At 54.2% G+C, this 17,721-nt stretch overlaps 1 protein-coding gene across 4 annotated transcripts in view; it reads left to right on the plus strand.

The window, feature by feature from the left end:
• Positions 1-17,721, plus strand: part of MLPH (melanophilin) — a 35,104-nt gene that overhangs the window by 7,412 nt on the left and 9,971 nt on the right. The window contains exons 3-10 of one of the 4 annotated variants that reach the window (XM_005863690.2): positions 3,133-3,297; positions 7,375-7,596; positions 7,749-7,861; positions 9,454-9,492; positions 10,389-10,492; positions 11,652-11,786; positions 13,123-13,327; positions 17,027-17,166. In XM_005863690.2, the coding sequence (XP_005863752.1) occupies positions 3,133-3,297; positions 7,375-7,596; positions 7,749-7,861; positions 9,454-9,492; positions 10,389-10,492; positions 11,652-11,786; positions 13,123-13,327; positions 17,027-17,166 (1,123 nt within the window). The remainder of the gene's footprint in view (positions 1-3,132; positions 3,298-7,374; positions 7,597-7,748; positions 7,862-9,453; positions 9,493-10,388; positions 10,493-11,651; positions 11,787-13,122; positions 13,328-17,026; positions 17,167-17,721) is intronic. The other 3 variants (XM_005863688.2, XM_005863689.2, XM_014537606.1) reach the window with 3 other exon arrangements.

Raw genomic sequence — 17,721 nt, forward strand, 5'->3', positions numbered from 1 at the left:
TCCCAGGCTGTCCTCACATGGAAGTCATTACAAAGCCTCTCTTTCCCACACTCCCTCTTCACTCTCTTTCTCCCTTTCACCAGGTTCACCTATTTGCTTTAAAATAACCCCTCAATTGAAAATTGAAAACAGTTCAGGCCTTAGTCAGGATTTTCACCTTTATCCTGAGAACAATAGGAAACCATTTGGCAGACTTAATTAAATGAGTGGTCAGAGCAGGTTTTCTTTTTAAGTTTATTCTGGTTGCTGCATTGAGAATGGTCTGGGAAGGAATGGACAAGAAAGATTTGGACAGAGCAGTCAGGTGGTGATAGGTAAGAGAGATCATGGTGAACTGAAGTGGTGGTAGCAATAAGATAGAAGGTGTATTGGACAGGTGTGGAAAGTATTTCTAAGGTAGAATTGATAGATCTTGCTGATGGGTTAGATGATCTTTTACCCTCTCTGCATCCACCCCCTTGGGCATTTAACTTTGAAGTGTCCTCTGCCTCTGTCTCTGGACTTGACCATGTGCCTGGCTTTGGGTAATAGAATGAAGCAGAAGTGCAAGTGTGGTGCTTCTAAGTCTACCACTCGAGAGGCCTTGCTCTATGTTGTGTTTCTGTCATCTCCATGAGGACATTCCTGAGGTAGCTACTGGCATGGAACAGATACGTGGCAGAGACTTGAAGTGCCCAGTCAGCCCAGTTGAGACTCGTCTAGATCAGGGGCCGGCAAACTCATTAGTCAACAGAGCCAAATATCAACAGTACAACGATTGAAATTTCTTTGGAGAGCCAAATTTTTTAAACTTAAACTATATAGGTAGGTACATTGTTATTAACTTAATTAGGGTACTCCTAAGGCTTAGGAAGAGCCACACTCAAGGGGCCAAAGAGCCGCATGTGGCTCGCGAGCCGCAGTTTGCCGACCACGGGGATAGAATAAGGAGCCCAGAAATAAATCTGCACTTACATGGTCAATAAATCTATGACAAAAGAGGCAAAACTGGACCACCCTCTGACACCACATACAAGAATAAACTCAAAATGGATTAAAGACTTAAATGTAAGACTTGAAGTCATAAAACTCCTAGAAGAAAACATAGGCAGTAAGTTCTTTGATTTTGGTCTTAGTAATCTCTTTTTGGATACATCTCCTCTGGCAAGGGAAACAAAAGAAAAAATAAGCAAATGGGACGACATCTAACTAAAAAGGTTTTTGCCCAACAAAGGAAAATATCAACAAAGCAAAAAAAAAAAAAAAAAAAAAAAAAAAAAAAAAAAAAAGAACAACCTAATAAATGGGAGAAGACATTTGCCAATAATACATCTGCTGAGGGGTTAATATTTAAAACATATAAAGAACTTGTAAAACTTAACACCAAATTAAAAAAAACAATCCAATAAAAAATGGGCAGAGGACCTGAATAGACACTTCTCCAAAGAGGACATACAGGTGGACAATAAACATATGAAAAGATGCTCAACATCACTAATCATCAGAGAAATGCAAATTAAAACCACAATGAGAGATCACCTCACGCCTGTCAGAATGGCTATCATCAATAAATGAACAAACGACAAGTGTTAGTGAGGATGTGGAGAAAAGGGGACCCTCATGCACTCTTGGTAGGAATGCAGACTGATACAGCCACTGTGGAAAACTGTATGGAGATTCCTCAAAAAAATTGAAAATTGAGTTGCCATTCAACCCAGTAATAACACTTCTGGGTATTTATTCAAAGAAAAAAAACACACTAATTTGAAAACATATATGCACCCCTATATGTTCATATGTTCATTGCAGCATTATTTACAGTAGCCAAAATATAGAAGCAACCTAGATGCCCATCAATAGACACATGGACAAAGAAGATGTGCTACATATATACAATGGACTATTACTCAGCCATGAAAAAGAATGAAATCTTACCACTTATGACCAAATGGATGGACCTAAAGGGTATTATGCTAAGTGAAATAAGTCAGAGAAAGACAAATATCATATGATTTCACTTACATGTGAATTTTTTTAAAAATGAATAAACAAAACAGATACAGAGAGCATGCTGATGGTTACCAAAGGGAGGGCAGAGGGGGATGGATGAAAGAGAAAAATAATAAAATAAAACAGCCACCACACCTCACAACACCTCATTTACTGCTCAGGCAACATCACAGTGTGACTGCTGTGTTCTCCCCAGTCACAGATGAGGACACTGAGGACCAGACAGTCCCCGGCTCTAAAGAATATCCAGGAATTGCTAACAGGGGGAATATGGGTGGGGCCCTGGCTGCATACCGCTTTGTATTATTTATCTTGTAAGTGTTCTGCAGTCATTCATGGTAACTGGGTATTAAAAAGGCTTTAAGTACACATAGATAATCATGCTTCGTGTTTAATGGCACATAAACACAAAGGAGCACCAAGGTAAACTTCTTGAGGAGAGCATCTGGCCAGTCGTCCCAGCTTCTTCACCCCCTCCCTCGGGAAGACGCAGAGCCCCGCGGTGGCCCGCCAGCCTGGACCTGGGGCAGAAGCAGGCCTCCACCTGGCACGCTGGGGCCCACGTACTCACAGCTGACCTGCGCCCTGCCTCCTCTCTGCTCATCTGAGGTCGTCTCAGTAACGCTCCCTGCGCTATCGAGGGGCCTCTAACCTGTGTTTAGAATTACTGGGTTTTCCTAAACCCAGAGAATGACACTGCAGAGCCGGAGCTGGGGACTCACGCCCCTGGGCGAGGATGGCAGCTTACCTAACCGATGCCTTGTTTCAGAGGCCGGCCCACAAGTCAAATATTAGGCCTGGGAGTCTGCCCCGGAAAGGCAAACAGCTGGTGACAGGCATCCGTAACGTCTGCAAACAGGCCTGCATTCCTGAGATAATCATGCAACATTGGCCAGCGTGAGGCATGGCAGACCAAGGCTCACCTTAAAAACAAATAATAACAACAACGACAACAGTAGGAATTTGAAGTCACCACCAGGCGGGCCACTTGGCACCCAGACAGGACTCCAGGCTGAATAGACAGGGGCTGGAGCAGGGAGTGAGCAGGCAGCAGGGCCCGGAGTTTGGGTGCAAGATCGCTCAGGAGGTTCGGGGGCTCTCTCGGTGCCTCGTTCACCACCACTGTTCCCTTTATCATTTTAGTCGCCATCGGTCATTCTCTTCAGAGGACCTCGGAGAGCGCCAGCAAGTTCCATTTCCCACACTAATTCCCGACGTCTGCTCGGATGCCAGGGGCTTAGATTCCCATCACTGCTGCCCGATATTCATTACACCAGGTCTGCCTCCTTCAGCGGCGACCTCTGACAGGCAGGTTTACTGTGGTCGCCTTACTGTTAATAACTCTGTCTCTTCTCTGTGACTTGGTTCTCTGGCTACAGCCCCTCCTCGGGGACGGACTTGACCCTGGTTTCCCAGCCTCTGGAGGACACACACCTCAGGCTGCCCTCAGGAGGGGCCGGGTGTGGGTTTTATATTTGGGAATCTCTCGCCTGGGAGCGAGGCCTCACTTTCTTTCCCTTCAGCACTCTGGCAGAATAATAAGCCCCCCAACACATCCACGTCCCGGTCCCCCCAACCTGCGAAAATGTTAGGTTACATGGCAAAAGGGAATTAAGGCTGCGGGTGCCATTAAGGCTGCTGAACAGCTGACCTGGACGTGGGAGGTGACCCTGGGCCTGGATTGGGGAGGTGACCCTGGACCTGGACATGGGGACAGGTGGGAGAAAGGAGGAGGCCGGAGCACAGGAGAGCCATAGAGAGTCCCTGTGAGAAGAACTCAGCCACCACGGCCAGCTCTGTAGACCGAGGAAGGGCCGGACAGAGGATACAGGCGTCCTGGCAGCTGGGAAGAAAGGGGACAGGTCCCGGAGTCTCCAAGAAGGATCACAGTCCTGCCCACAACTCCATTTCAGCCCAGGAACACCCAGGTCAGACCTCTGATCTCAGAACTGTACGGTAATAAACTGGTGTTGCTTTAAGCCACTACCTTTGTGGAAATGTGTTAGAGCAGCCACAGGAACCTGCTGCCCAGCCTGACAGCAAAGCCATGAGCCAGCCTGACTTGGTTCCATTAGACGTCGCCTGCTCAGAACTCACTGCTTCCTGTAACTGAATGGCTGTGTCCAGGTGTGTGTGGTCAAAAAGAATCAGAAGGTCCGGCTCCTCTTGTGTCCTGGTCGGCGAGCGTTCGTGTGTTCTCAGGTGATCGCTGTACTGTGGCAGGGCCGAGACTCACTCCCACCCAGCCAAGCTGTGCAGAGAACAGCCAGCTCATTTGTTACCTACCTCACCTCACCCGTGGGTCCCCACCCTCAGTCAGCAAGAACTCATAAGCTTGTGGGTTCCGTATCCCAGGCGCTGCTCTGACCTCTTCTCTGGGTACAGTCTTCTCTTTAGAGCACCTCTACTCACCCCTGCTTTTGGCTAAGTCTGCGTGGGTGACCGGCAGGAGCCCATGGCCCTCAAGGTGACAGAGTTGATGGGGTCTTGGCTCCACACACTGTCCACTGGCTCCTGGCTGGTCCCTGATGCAGAGTGGAGGGTCAAGTCTGCTTCCAGGGTAGGGACCATCGCTCGTGAGTGAATGGTCATGGCCGGCACCCACACTGAGATCCTGACCCCCACCATCTACCCTGCATGCTGTGGCCTCTTCGTACCAACCCCCAGACCCTGCCCGCCCCCTGGTCCTCTCAGCACCTCATGCTGTCCTGCTGGGGCATGGTCTCAGGGTAGGGATTCACCCCAATAGCCAGCACAAGTGCTGGAGAGCAGAAGTCCTGGCCAGGCTGGCCTGGCTGTCTGGGCTGGCCTGGGAGCTACAGCCACCACGCGGTCCTCCCCAGCTCCATCCACAGGGGTGTGCCACCAACCCCTGATGTCCTGGTCTGTCCCCAGTACTCTTGCACGTTTTCACCACACTCCCCACTGGATTCAACCCCAAGAGGGGGAGAGTGAGGACATGGGGGTGTGACATCTCCATGTCCCTCTAGCCTTCTCCCTCCACATCCCATCACTTCCTCCTCCTGTCTTGAAAGGGGAATCCTTGCATCAAATCCACCTGCCCTCACAGGACAGCAACCCCTTGACACTACCTCCTTCCATCTCAGCCTGGCTCTTTATCTCCTGCTCCTGCATCTCTCGCCCCAATTAGCACACCAGGCAGACTCCTTTCAAGTCTTCCTCGGTTTCTGACAGTGAATCCCATTCGAGGTGTCTTCTATTCCAGAGGTGGCTCTCACTTGTAGCTGCGTGTTGGGCTTTTGCCTGCTATAGTGCAGTGACATCTGGTCAACCGGTGTCGGCGTGTGGTGGCTCTGGCCCCACTCACCTCCTCCCGATCTGAAGCTCCAGGTGGGGTGGGTGTGCCCTGCGCTGCAGGCATCACCTGGGGTTCCTCTGCTGCACCCCCACTGGCCTCCTCTTCCATCCCCTCCTGTTCTCCAGCTCTGAAGAAGGGATGTTATGCTTGAAAGAGTCTGAGTGGAATATAATTACCCTTTCCCCCAATTCAGTACCCGAAACGTATCAGTCTCCAGCCACCCCCAGGCCTCTTCTGGGCTCTTATTTAAGAGGACTTCACATTCTGTGATGCAGGGTGCCTCCACATGCCCTCGTCTTTCTTCCTGCTGGGAGGGGCCCGAGGTACAGCTCTGCCTCGATGGAGAAGGCCGGGTAAGGCCCCATCAGCAGAGGGTGGCCTCTAGGTTTTCTGGCTGATGCAGATACAACAAGAGTGGAAACGGAGGCCACCGGATCCTTCCCCCCCGGCTCCAGGGGCCTTGTGATCTTCTGTTTGAGGCCAAGACTTGGCCTTGTCCATGCGGCTTTATCAAGACTGTGGTCGGTGGATGACAGTATCCCCCTAGATTTTACAACCACTTGGCCTTTGTGTGAGTGGTGTGTGTGTGTTTGTGTGTGTGTGTGTGTGTGTGTTGCATATGGTTTCAAAGCCGAGACAGGAGTCTTATTTTTGTGTCTAACTTGGTGAGTATTTTCATAAACGTTGGGAGAGGGAAATAGGTGAGGTGCGGTCAACCCTGCCTGATCCAGCGCTGGTCTCCGGAGCTCCTCGGAATCCCTCCATTGCCCGCAGCCTCACCAACCTCTGGGGCTCCGCCACTGTGCAGCCTTCTCAGAGGACAATGGCACCTGTGTCTGTCCAATTGTGTCACTAAGAACAGATTAATTTGATCTCATCTGAAACTAAAATATTACATCTGGCAGACGTTCTCTGAGATAGAACAAAGGGGACATGTTCATTATCTGGGGGCACGTTTCCCAGGCAGTTTGAGCTGGCGGGTTCACCAGGAAGCTGTTACTGCAGCCCCGATGGTCTAGGACTGTGGTCCTCCTGGAACTCCGGGGACTGAGCGATTCCTGCTCCGGACACCCTCCAAGGGACCCATCCTAGCCATGCTCTTCGGGAACAAAGGTGGGAGTCAGCTCAACGTGCTCCCTTGCTGGGAGAGACCCAAACCACTTATTGAGAAAATGCCCGCTGGCTTTGCCCTCGGGACTCTGTGACCATGACAGGGAGGGTGCAGTGACCCATCGGCGTTCTCTGCAGGGTGCCAGCCTGACATGCACCCAGTGGGTGTTGTCCTCAGCTCAGGGCCATTAGCTCAGGTCAGAGTGGCAGAGTGGACGTGACTGGCCAGGGCCTCACGGGGCACAGGGTCGGCCTCACCCGCCATCTAATGAGCCTTTTCTCTGCATTCTCTGTGACTTCCGCCCTGTCCAGCTCATCGACCGCTTGCGTCTTTCTCTTCTCTAAACTCTTCTTACACAATTACACTAGGAACAGATGGGTTCTGGAGAACCATGTGGCCCGACCAGAACCACCAGCCTGATCCACCAACCCACCCACCCATCTCAGGAAGACTAGACACCAGATGCTCATGACCATGTCCACACTCACCCAGCCAACCAGGACACCTCAGCTCGGTTCCCCAGCTCTGAGCTCTGCGTCAGCAAGCTCAGGGCTCCAGCTCAGAGCTGGAGAAGGAATGTGGGCCCAGGACCTCCAACCTGAAGTGGGCCCGGGACCCCTGACCGCCTCTTTCTGTTATGCTGAGCTACGTGAGGTGGTGCAGGCAACGGTGGGACCTGCCCCAGCCTGTGACTAAGAACCTTTGTGGTTTGTGGCCCCTTTGACAACGCGTGAAAGTCATGCATGTGCATCCTGGGAAAATACGCAATTGTGAACAGTCACAGAAAGGTTTAAATGCCATTTCATGTCTATAAAAATAAGTTCCCACCTACCCATATGCACGTTTGAATCCAGCATGTTGGTGTGTGAGAAGGATCCCGTGTGTGTGCTCACACATTCAAAGACTGTTGCAACAAGATGTCCAACGTATTCCTTGTTTCTGCTGTTTCCCTCAGAGGCCTCAAGGGCAAAGTGAAGAAGGAGAGCTCCCAGAGGGAGCTGGTTTCCGATGCAGCCCTCCTGAGCGACACCCACTGTGCCCACTGCCTGCAGCCCTACCGACTCCTGGAGGCCCCCAAACGGCAGTGCCTGGACTGCCGCCTCTTCACCTGCCAAGGCTGCAGCCACGCCCACCCCGAGGAGGAGGGCTGGCTCTGCCACCCCTGTCACCTGGCCAGGTGAGCAGGGCCTGGAGATCCAGGGACCCTGATGGTTTTGAGGGGTGGCTTGTCCCTTCGGGGGGGGGGGCGGCTATCTGAAGAATGGTGGGCACGTGTGCGTGGTGGTTGGGCACAGCAGTGCTGCAGGCCTGAGCTCCATCTCTCTGCAGAGTCGTGAAGATGGGCTCCCTGGAGTGGTACTACGGGCACGTGAGGGCCCGCTTCAAGCGCTTCGGAAGTGCCAAAGTGATCCGGTCCCTCTGCGGGCGGCTGCCAGGGGGAGGTGAGGAGTGGGTGGAGGGAAGGGTGGGGTCTGGGAACCCGTTTTGCTCCCAGGCATGTTTTACTGTTTCAGGACCAAGCAGATTCCTTTGGCACCTGTGTCTGCGCACCTGTCAGTCCCTGTGCCTGGTGTTTTGATGGGGTTGGCTGCTTGCTGAGTGAGGTGCAGCCTTTTGCACCCTGGCCGGGCCTGGCCCTGGGAAGTCCTGCATGTTGACATCCCCACCCTCTGAAATCGTGTTTTCTCAGAGCACTGTAGCAAGTGGAGAACTCACAGCCAAGGTTCTCAAACTCGGCAGCTGATGGAATAGCCGGGCCTAGTTTGTGCTTTATGTCCCCAGGTCCTCCCTCCCTGGGTGGAGTATTTGGAGGGCGACACATTGATAAATCCTCCAAACCAGGACATTTTTAAGAGTGAGAGAGGCCTCCTGACAACCACGCTGAGACCACAGACGTGACTAGGAGGGCCCCAGCAACATGGGAGGGACTGTCTCCCCATTCTTGGGGGTTCTTTCTCCTTTCTTCCTCAAGCTGCTTCTTCTGGGCTAATATCTTTGTCTCAGGCTGGAGCCCAAAAAAGTCCCACCTCCCATGCCCGCTCCGCCAACCAGGAGCCAGTGAAGGGTCTTCCTGCAGCCGAAGGAGCTTGGCTGGGCCCTCCGCAGGGCGCAGGGGCAGGAGCCACAGGCAGCACAGGAAAAGCCACACTACAAAGCATCTGAAATCTCACCCCCAAAGTCGGCTGCGCATGGCAGGAAACCACAGGCCACATCAGAGCCCTGAGGACCTGGGCCCCACCATGGGAGGTGCTGATTGCCAGGGACCTGGGTGGGCTCAGGAATCTGGATGACATAGAACAGTGGTTCTCAACCTTCCTAATGCCGCGACCCTTTAATACAGTTCCTCATGTTGTGGTGACCCCCAATTTCATTGTTACAAATTGAACATAATTAAAGCATAGTGATTAATCACAAAAACAATATGAAATTATATATGTGTTTTCTGATGGTCTTAGGCGACCCCTGTGAAAGGGTCGTTCGACCCCCAAAGGGGTTGCGACCCACAGGTTGAGAACCGCTGACGTGGAAGGTCACAGGGTCCAGAGCTCAATGAGTAAGTCAAAGTGGCCAGGAGCCTGCCAATTTCAAAACTGTCACTGAGAGCCAGGAGGTGGCGCTGTGGGGCAGCAGGAACCCTGTTTCCAGCCACAACAGAGGCTCCTGGCCCCCCGGAGGCAGGTCTCAGGTCCCTACAGTGACATCCCCCAGGACTGTCTCCCTGCTGGGGGGCCCAACACAATCCCCTGAGAAAGGTGCAGGGAAGGAGCACAAGGCTGGGGAAGCTGTATGGCTAATAAAAGTAGACAAACAAACGATTGCAGTCCCAGCCAGGACCTGCTGCAGGCCCTGTGCAGCTGTGGGGCGCCCTGGGCCAGCCGAGCGGCGGTTTCCCAGAGGCCCCAGGACTGCACGGCAGGAGCTGCAGGAAGCAGTGTGGGTGGAGGTGGATGGGAGGAGCCTCCTCTCTCCTGTCCTTGAGCTCACAGCTCCCCGCAGGGCGTCTTTCTTCTCAGCCCCTCCTCTTTGGTTGTAGGTTTGTCTGGCAGAACACAAAGCTCCCCCGATGTCCACAGTAAGTCCTTCTTGCTCAGACATTTTTATCTTCATTTCCACCTCCCCACCAAGAAATCTCTGCTCCATGTCAGGAACATGGGAAATCCTTTGGGTTTCTTTACCCGTGACTCAGTAGTCAGAGGTGGGTTCATATCAAAGCCTTGTTCCAGGTTTAGAGGGTTATGTAAGAGGCTGATAACCAAAGGGTCATGGAGATCTGCTCATATTCGAGCAGAGGGGCAGGGACACCACCCTGACCGGTCACACACACCTGGGCCTTTGGAAACGCATGTCCACATTCCCTCGATGCAGACAGAGTCCACGTCACAATGCCCTCGGTCTGGCTGTTTGACATGAGTTTCAAGACTCACTCTTCAGAGAGGGGCCCCCAGCTGGCTGGCTGGTGCTCACGTCTGGGGGCAGAGGAGGGGCAGAGAAAGGAATAAGAGGGCCCCGGGGCTGAGCCTCACTCCCGCCCAGCTGTGCCTGAGGCTGGGCCTGCTGATAAGAAACTGGGGGAGAAGTGGTTTGTTTGGGAAAAACAAGACTTAGCTCTAAGCCTCCTTCAAGGGGTCGGTAACTGTGGGGTGAATACCTGCAGGTGTGACCCTGATAAAACTGATGCAGAGCACTGGTTTTCTGCTGTGATGAGAACCAGCTTTAACTGATGCTCAGATAGGTCATTGTAAGGTCAGCAGAGGGTCTTGCCTGGATGTTTTTCGATGGATGGATGGTGAATGGAAAATGGATGGATGGTGGATGGTGGATGGATGGATGATGATGGATGAGGAACAGATGGATGAGTGGGTGGGAGGGTGAGTGGATGGAAGGACAGGTGCGGGGGTGGGGGGGAGACAAAGGGTTTGCCTCCAATCTATTTCTCCCTAGATGGAGTCATGCAGGTGTCTGTTGCAGGTGGGCCTGAGCCAAGCCCAGGAGAGAGAAGTAGAGACAGTGAGCATTCCAATACGGATGGAGAGCTGGACACAGGGGCTCAGACCCATCCCCTTGGCAGCAAAGTAAGTCTTCCCCAACCACTCCCACCACTCCCGGGGCTGCAGCCTTGGGTTCTGACTTCCTAAAAGTCTCAGTGCTCCCATGGCTCCACTATAGCCTGAGCGCTAAGGCTCCGCCTCCCTTTGCCACGCCCGGACCATCTCTGCGGAGCAATTGGCACCAGAAGAATACTTTCAGCATAAGGTCACCGGCACCTGAGAAAGCCCTAGCAAGCTGTGGGTGGGCAGAGGCTGCAGAGAAGGCTGCCTAGACCCGCAGACTGCCTGGCCCTCTGGAGCACGGTGGGAGGGCAGGGGCCAGAGGGCACACTGGTGTCATCCTAAGGCGGCCTTTGCACCTTTCAGGGACATAAGTCCCTCAGACTCTGCGAGCTTTTTTCTAGGACAAAACATGAGCCTTGTTTTTATTGGTGTTTGTTTCTGTTTTTACTTATTTTTAATTTATTTATGATGATAAAGACACGCAAAGTAACCCCTAGGGTTTCTGGGTAGGATGATGGGAGGGGAGCAGTTGAAGGGGAGCAGGTTGGAGGGGAGCAGGTTGGAGGGGAGCAGGTTGGAGGGAAGGGTGGGTCAGGCGATGATGAGTATAGATGGAGCCGCTTGGAGAGAGACGCAATGCTGGCCAGGTCGAGCTGGCTGCTCTGGGGGCCGGGGGAGGGGGGAATATATGCATCTGTTTATGACAAAAGTATGTTTGTGCCACTTCCTAAGCTTCCAGAACACTCCCCAGTGTCTGCACTCTTCCCTACACATCCGTCTGAAGGATGGAGACCGTCAGGGGGTCAGAGCTAACCCCTGACCTTGCATCTAATGTGCACAAGTTCTCCCTCCCCCGTCGGCCTCCCCAGCGGGCTCCCCTCTTTTGCCTAAAACCCCAAGGGTGGGGAACCCGAAGCCTACCTGCCCCCAAGGCTGCCGCCTTCCGGGGCCTGTGTCCTGGGCATGTGTGAGCAGCCGCGTGTCCATCAGCAGCTTCTGCTCGTCTCTGTAAGGGGTGCTGGGCTTGCAGACCCTGTGAGGGGTGGGTGGGCTCTGGGCAGACTTTCGGTGCGGCTTCCGAGCTGGGGCTCATCTGGTTTGTTTCGAGGGCCCACCCCACGTCCGGGGTGAGGGCGTCTGGTCCTCCCTGTCCACTGACCCTGACTCTCCTCTTGCCCAGCCTGTGCCCGCCAAGAAAAAGCGCCTCCTCCCCATTCACAGCCTGGACTTCGAGGCCGACTCTGACGACTCCGCGGGGTGTTGCAGTCACTCCCCGAGCCTATCCTCAGTCCCAGCGGCCCCGGACAGCCTGCAGGTGAGTGTACTCTCCTGCCCCACCCTGCCTGGGAGCCTCAGGTCAGGGACAGGATCCAGAAGCGTCACACCCTCCAAGGACTAGGCTCTCAAGTACCCTCTGAAAAGCATGGCTGTGTGGGGTGCAGGGCAGTTGAGTGAGGGGCATGGAGGGTTCAGGGTAGGTGCTTGTCCCGGAAGTAAGGCAGAGCCCCGTCACTCGGGAAGGCAGACGGAGGACCGGCGTCTGTCCAGGAGTTGGACGTGTCTGGACCTCTGTGTTATTAGCGGGGGTCACAGGCTTTATTACCCAAACTAGGATAGTCCTGCAGTGGAAGAGGCTGCCGTTAATAATCACAGCAGCAGTGTGGCATCCGCAGGGCCCACCCAGAAGCCAGGTCACTCTACTCCTTAGGTTTGTGACCTTGGTCTGGGGACCCTCCGTGAGGCTCCAGCCCCCACCACCTGGGAGGGCTGATGATCTCCCCTCTCAGGGTCACTCTCAGGACCAGTGGCTGTGCCCTTCACCCACCGGGCACATGCAGCTTGGGCACAAGACCCAGAGTGACGCCCAGCTTCAGCCCAACGCTGGGGGTCCCCTGGGCCCAGGCAGTGCCTGGCCACAGCTGGGGCAAAGCTGGGCCTGCCCAGGCTGATTGGCAGACCTCTGTTGAGGATGGGATAGCGGGGCAGGGAGCCAGCACCCAAGAGGCCTTGGGCCACGGGTCCTGCTCCAGCTGCAAATCTGGGGGGTGCAGTCTCCCTTTTGTTCGGCCTCCAGGGCCTGGGACGACTTCCTTCCTGCCCCAGCCCCGGCACAGCCAAGCTGGAAAGGAGTGGGGGCATGTGGCTCCCTGACACCCTCAGCGCCCCCTTTCCTTGGGGACCAATGGCACAGTAGAGGGAACCTTCTCCAGGCCCCAGGAAGGGTGGGGAGGGGTGTGGGGCTCACAGCCAAGGGGCTGCCCCACCCCCACCCACTCTTGCCTCTCTGACCTTCACACACACACACGCACACACACGCACGCACACTTCCTGCCCACTTGCTCAGGGCTTTGGTCTCTGGGTTTGGTCTATGCCCCGAGGCCGTCAGAAGTGTTTCTGTCGCCTTGTGTGATACCTGGCCCAGGGGTCAGGCCCCAACCTCCTTCTCTGGAGACAGGATGCAGAATAGGCCACGAAAGCTCGGTTTCTGAAACTGAAGGGAACTGCGATGTAAGGGCCGGAGGGCAGGTGTGTGGTTCTCAGTCAGCAGACGATGCCTGGAAGCCCTCCGGATGTGGACGAGACAGACCCACGCGCCAAGGAGCTGCCCCAAGGCCAAACCCTCCAGCGGTTGACAGGCCCCATGTGCTCAGGCCCTCACAGGTGAGCCCTGCTCGGAGGCGGCTGCCTCCCAGGAGGCCATGGTCCTACAGGAGGCTGATGCCAGGGCCTCTGGGTGCCACCCCCACCCAGAAGAGCAGACAGACAGCCTCTCCCCTGCCGGACGAGATGCCCGCGCTGAGCTCTGCCTGCCAGGAGAGTCCTGCCCAGCAGCCCCGGGGATCGCTGCCACTCCTGGTAGGTGCCCTTGGCCACTGTCTTCCAACTGGGTTCTGCATGGTGGAGGGGTTTCTGGAAACCCTGCCCACCACCCCAATTTGGGCAGACACACTGACTGATTTAAAGTAGCCCATTCCTTCCCTGTGATTGACGGGCATGTGCAGTCCCGACAAACCTCATGGACACCTGCTTCCCCTGGGCTCCGTGTGCCCCTTGCAACACTTAGGTAACCAACATTGACCCCCCGACACAGCTGCTGCCACCTTTAGTTTTGTTTTGTTTTTTTTTAGTTATTTTTTAGTCCTCATCCAAGGACATTATTATATTGACTAGGGGCCCGGTGCACGGAATTCATGCACGGGGGCGGGGGAGGGGGGTCCCTCAGCCTGGCCTGCACCCTCTCCAATCTGGTGACAAACCTCATGGACACCTGCTTCCCCCGGGCTCCGTGTGCCCCTTGCAGCACTCAGGTAACCAGCATTGACCCCCGACCTGACCACACAGCTGCTGCCACCTTTAGTTATTTTTTTTTTAGTTATTTTTTAGTCCTCATCCAAGGACATTATTATATTGACTAGGGGGCCTGGTGCACGAAATTCATGCACGGGGGCAGGGGAGGGGGGTCCCTCAGCCTGGCCTGCACCCTCTCCAATCTGGGATCCCTCTCGCAATCCAGAAGCACTGGCTCCTCAGTGCTCACCTGCCTTCTTACCTGATGCCCCTAACTGCCAAACTGCTGTCCCCTGCCGGCCTGATCCCCCTAACTGCTCTCCCCTCCTTGTCTGATCCCCCTAACTGCCTATCTGCACTCCCCTCCTTGTCTGATCCCCCTAACTGCCCATCTGTTCTCCCTTCCTGGCCTGATCCCCCTAACTGCCCATCTGTTCTCCCTTCCTGGCCTGATCCTCCTAACTGCCCATCTGTTCTCCCTTTCTCTCCACGCCTTCAAACCCGGGCGCAGGAGTGCTGAGAGCTCTCCACCGAGGCCCCGGCCCCGTCCTGATGCCCCCATCCGGGCCAGGTGACACTGCAGGCCTGCGCACGCCTCCGCCGGGTAGGGGGGGCACCCCCCGCAGCAGCCTCATGTCCCGGTGGTGCAAGTCCCCACCCCCATCCCCGCCCACCAGCTCCTGTGCATGCACAGCCTGTTGAACGGTGTGACTGGGACACCGTTAGGACCAATTAGCATATTACCTTTTTATCTATACAGTGGGGCCTTGACTTACGAGTTTAATTCGTTCCGTGACAGAGCTCGTAACTCAAATTACTCATATGTCAAATCAAAAGTGAACGAGTGAGACACGTGATGCTGGGCTGATGTTGTGGCGTTCACTGTGATGTTCGCTGCACCATATCTGAAGCCTCGTAACCCGAATTTTAGCTCGCAACTCAAAGCAAAAAATCGGCCAAGAGACGGCTCGTATCTCGAAAAACTCGTTAGTCGGGACACTCATAAGTCAAGGCCCCACTGTATATAGATTTTTAGAGAGAGAGGAAGGTAGGGGGAGAGATGGAGAGAGAGAAACATCGATTGGTTGCCTTCTGCATGCACCCCGACTAGGGCTAGGGCTCCAGCCTGCAACTGAGGTATGTGCCCTTGACGGGAATCGAACCTGGGACCCTTCAGTCTTTGGGCTAATGCTCTATCCACTGAGCCAAACCCCCAGGGCTCGCTGCCACCTTTACAGAGGACATTGTTGCAGGGTAGGGACATGCAGGTCTTCCTGAAATGACAGACTGATGGTCACAGACCAACTGTCCTGACCGGGGCAGGGCATCTCCATAGCTGAGGACTCGGGGTGCCGCTGGGGACCCAGGGTGCAGTTCCATGGGGGTGCCACCTGCCTGGTCCCCCATGAATGGGGAAGTCTGTAAGTGCTGAGAACCCAGATTTGCTCAGTTGAATGTGTTGCCAGACAGTTTGCTTCCTAATGAAATCCCGAAGTGTTGTCTGTGCCTGTGGGAGTGCGTGTGCGGTCAGTCAGACTCCCTGCTGACGTGGGCAAATAAGATCACACATGCAGCACAACCATCCACAAATGCAGCTGCGAAATGTGGTTAAGACACCGTCTGTCCACTTTCCATTCTCCCTTTTCATTATATTAAAGGGACCATAATCTCATGATCCACGCACCCACTAGGACCCTGGAGGCGTTGGGTGGGGGAGGTGGGTTTTACCTCCCCTGATGAACAATGAGTAAGTGAATCTACATCGACTGAGCATGCAGACTGGACACACTCATCTCCTCCCCTGGTCCCTAATCACCCAGGTTGCGGGCTCGGTGGTAGGGTGGGGCTGGGGGACAAGGTGGGGAGGTACAGAGACGGTATCAGGCTGAGAAAAGGCTCTTGGGAGGCCTGCCGTTCTGAGTCAAGCCCAGGCTGCAGACCCACTACCCTACCTCACTGATGCCAAGACACATTCCCCCATCTTTTTTTTTTTTAATTGATTTTTTACAGAGAGGAAGGGAGAGGGATAGAGAGTTAGAAACATCGATGAGAGAGAAACATCGATCAGCTGCCTCCTGCACACTCCCTACTGGGGATATGCCCACAACCAAGGTACATGCCCTTGACCAGAATCAAACCTGGGACCTTTCAGTCCCCAGGCCGATGCTCTATCCACTGAGCCAAACCAGTTAGGGCACATTCCCCCATCTCTACCCTGGGAGCTCGTCACAGGGAGTGTGCTAAGAAAGGCATGTGTGGGAGTGTGATGGGCAATATTATTGCTTTCCCAATAGAGCATCAAACAACTGCACAGTCTGGGATTTGATGGAATATGGGGTGCTGCTTGACCAAGCCGCTCAGCCCCCGTGCCTCAGTGTCCTGGTTATGAAAAGGGTTACAATGCCTAAGTCAGCCCACCCTTGTAGATATTAAGTGAGAAGGTCGTACCTGTTAACTACTGCTGGTAACAAATTACACAAACGTACCAGCTTAAAACAACACACATTCAGTATCTCACTGTGGCCAGCTGTCCAGGCTTCATTATGTCCTCAGCACAGGGTCTCGAGGCTGAAACCAGTGTCAGCAGGGCTGGCGCACCCCCCCCCCACCCCCCCTGCGCCCAGGCCACAAGCTCATTCAGATTGTCAGCGGAACTCACACGGCCGCCCACAGCAGGTGCAGACATGGCTCCTGCACACGTGACTTTCCCGTGCAGTGTTGTATGCGAGGTGCCCTCCACGTGAGGGCCAACCCTGAGGGCTCCGCCTTCACCCATCTCCAGGCGGCTCTGTGGAGGCCGGTACTTTTGGGTGAAGAGGTGGAGATGGTGAGCTTTCCCCCCTGGGGCCCAGGATCAGCATTTCCAGCCACACCCCAGGTAACCCATGCCCCTAGCATCAGCCCATCACCGTTCTGGCAAAAAACAGCCCACGGTGACCAGTGTGGAAAGACTTCCTAAAGTCACCTCCACTCCTGGAAACTTCTGGGACCCACACCCCACACCTGGAGCTCCGTGTGGTGCAATTACAGGGCATTTGCGTTGGCACCGTGGCTTTCACACCGTCTGGGCCGTGGTGAGCGCCGGGCCACCTCTGTGTCCTGAAGTTCCTTGCTGGAACTTACTCTGCTTGAAGGGTCTCAGCCCCATAATGTCAAGAATATAATCACGTCTACAGTTGCTCCAATCTCTCATTTTTGCAGTGGAAACATGTCCATTGGCTTTCAGTCTCTCACCCCAAGTAATCCAAACCCACTGTCCCTCCCCAGGGGCGAGCGTTGTCAGGAACGAGCAGCTCCCCTCGCAGTGCCTGGCCGACGTGGACACCTCCGATGAAGAGAGCATGCGGGCCCGCAGGACAGCCTCCCACCTCTCCACTCAGAGTGGCCGGACCTCACCTGCGAGACAGGTACGGGGCATGGGAAGACTCCTGGTAGCTTCTTTGAGGGGAGCCCTTTCATCTTAACACCAAGTCATATCAGAGAAATTACAGCGTTCCATACTTTAAAGCTATAAGATTGCACAAGCCTACTTAACAGAGAGGAGTGATGTCATCAAAACACATGTGTGTGTTCCCATGGTGGAGGGGTTACTGGAAACCCTGCCCACCACCTCAATTTGGGCAGTCACCCCCAGTTCCCTCCCTAGCCCCAGCCATCACCCACCCGCCTTCCGTCTCTGTGGATTTGCCTGTCCTGGATCTCTCATCCAAAATGACTCTGGAATCATACAATACAGGACCCTTTGTGACTGGCTGCCTGCTGTTTCTGAGGTTCATTCACATTGTAGCAAGGGTCAGAACTTCATTCCTTTAAGAAAATTCAACTTAGCCCTCGCTGGTTTGACTCAGTGTCTAGAGCAGTGATGGCGAACCTATGACACGCGTGTCAGAGGTGACACGCGAACTCATTTTTTTGGTTGATTTTTCTTTGTTAAATGGCATATAAATATATAAAATAAATAT

The sequence above is a fragment of the Myotis brandtii genome, unplaced genomic scaffold (assembly GCF_000412655.1).
Source record: "Myotis brandtii unplaced genomic scaffold, ASM41265v1 scaffold180, whole genome shotgun sequence".
Classification (NCBI taxonomy): domain Eukaryota; kingdom Metazoa; phylum Chordata; class Mammalia; order Chiroptera; family Vespertilionidae; genus Myotis; species Myotis brandtii.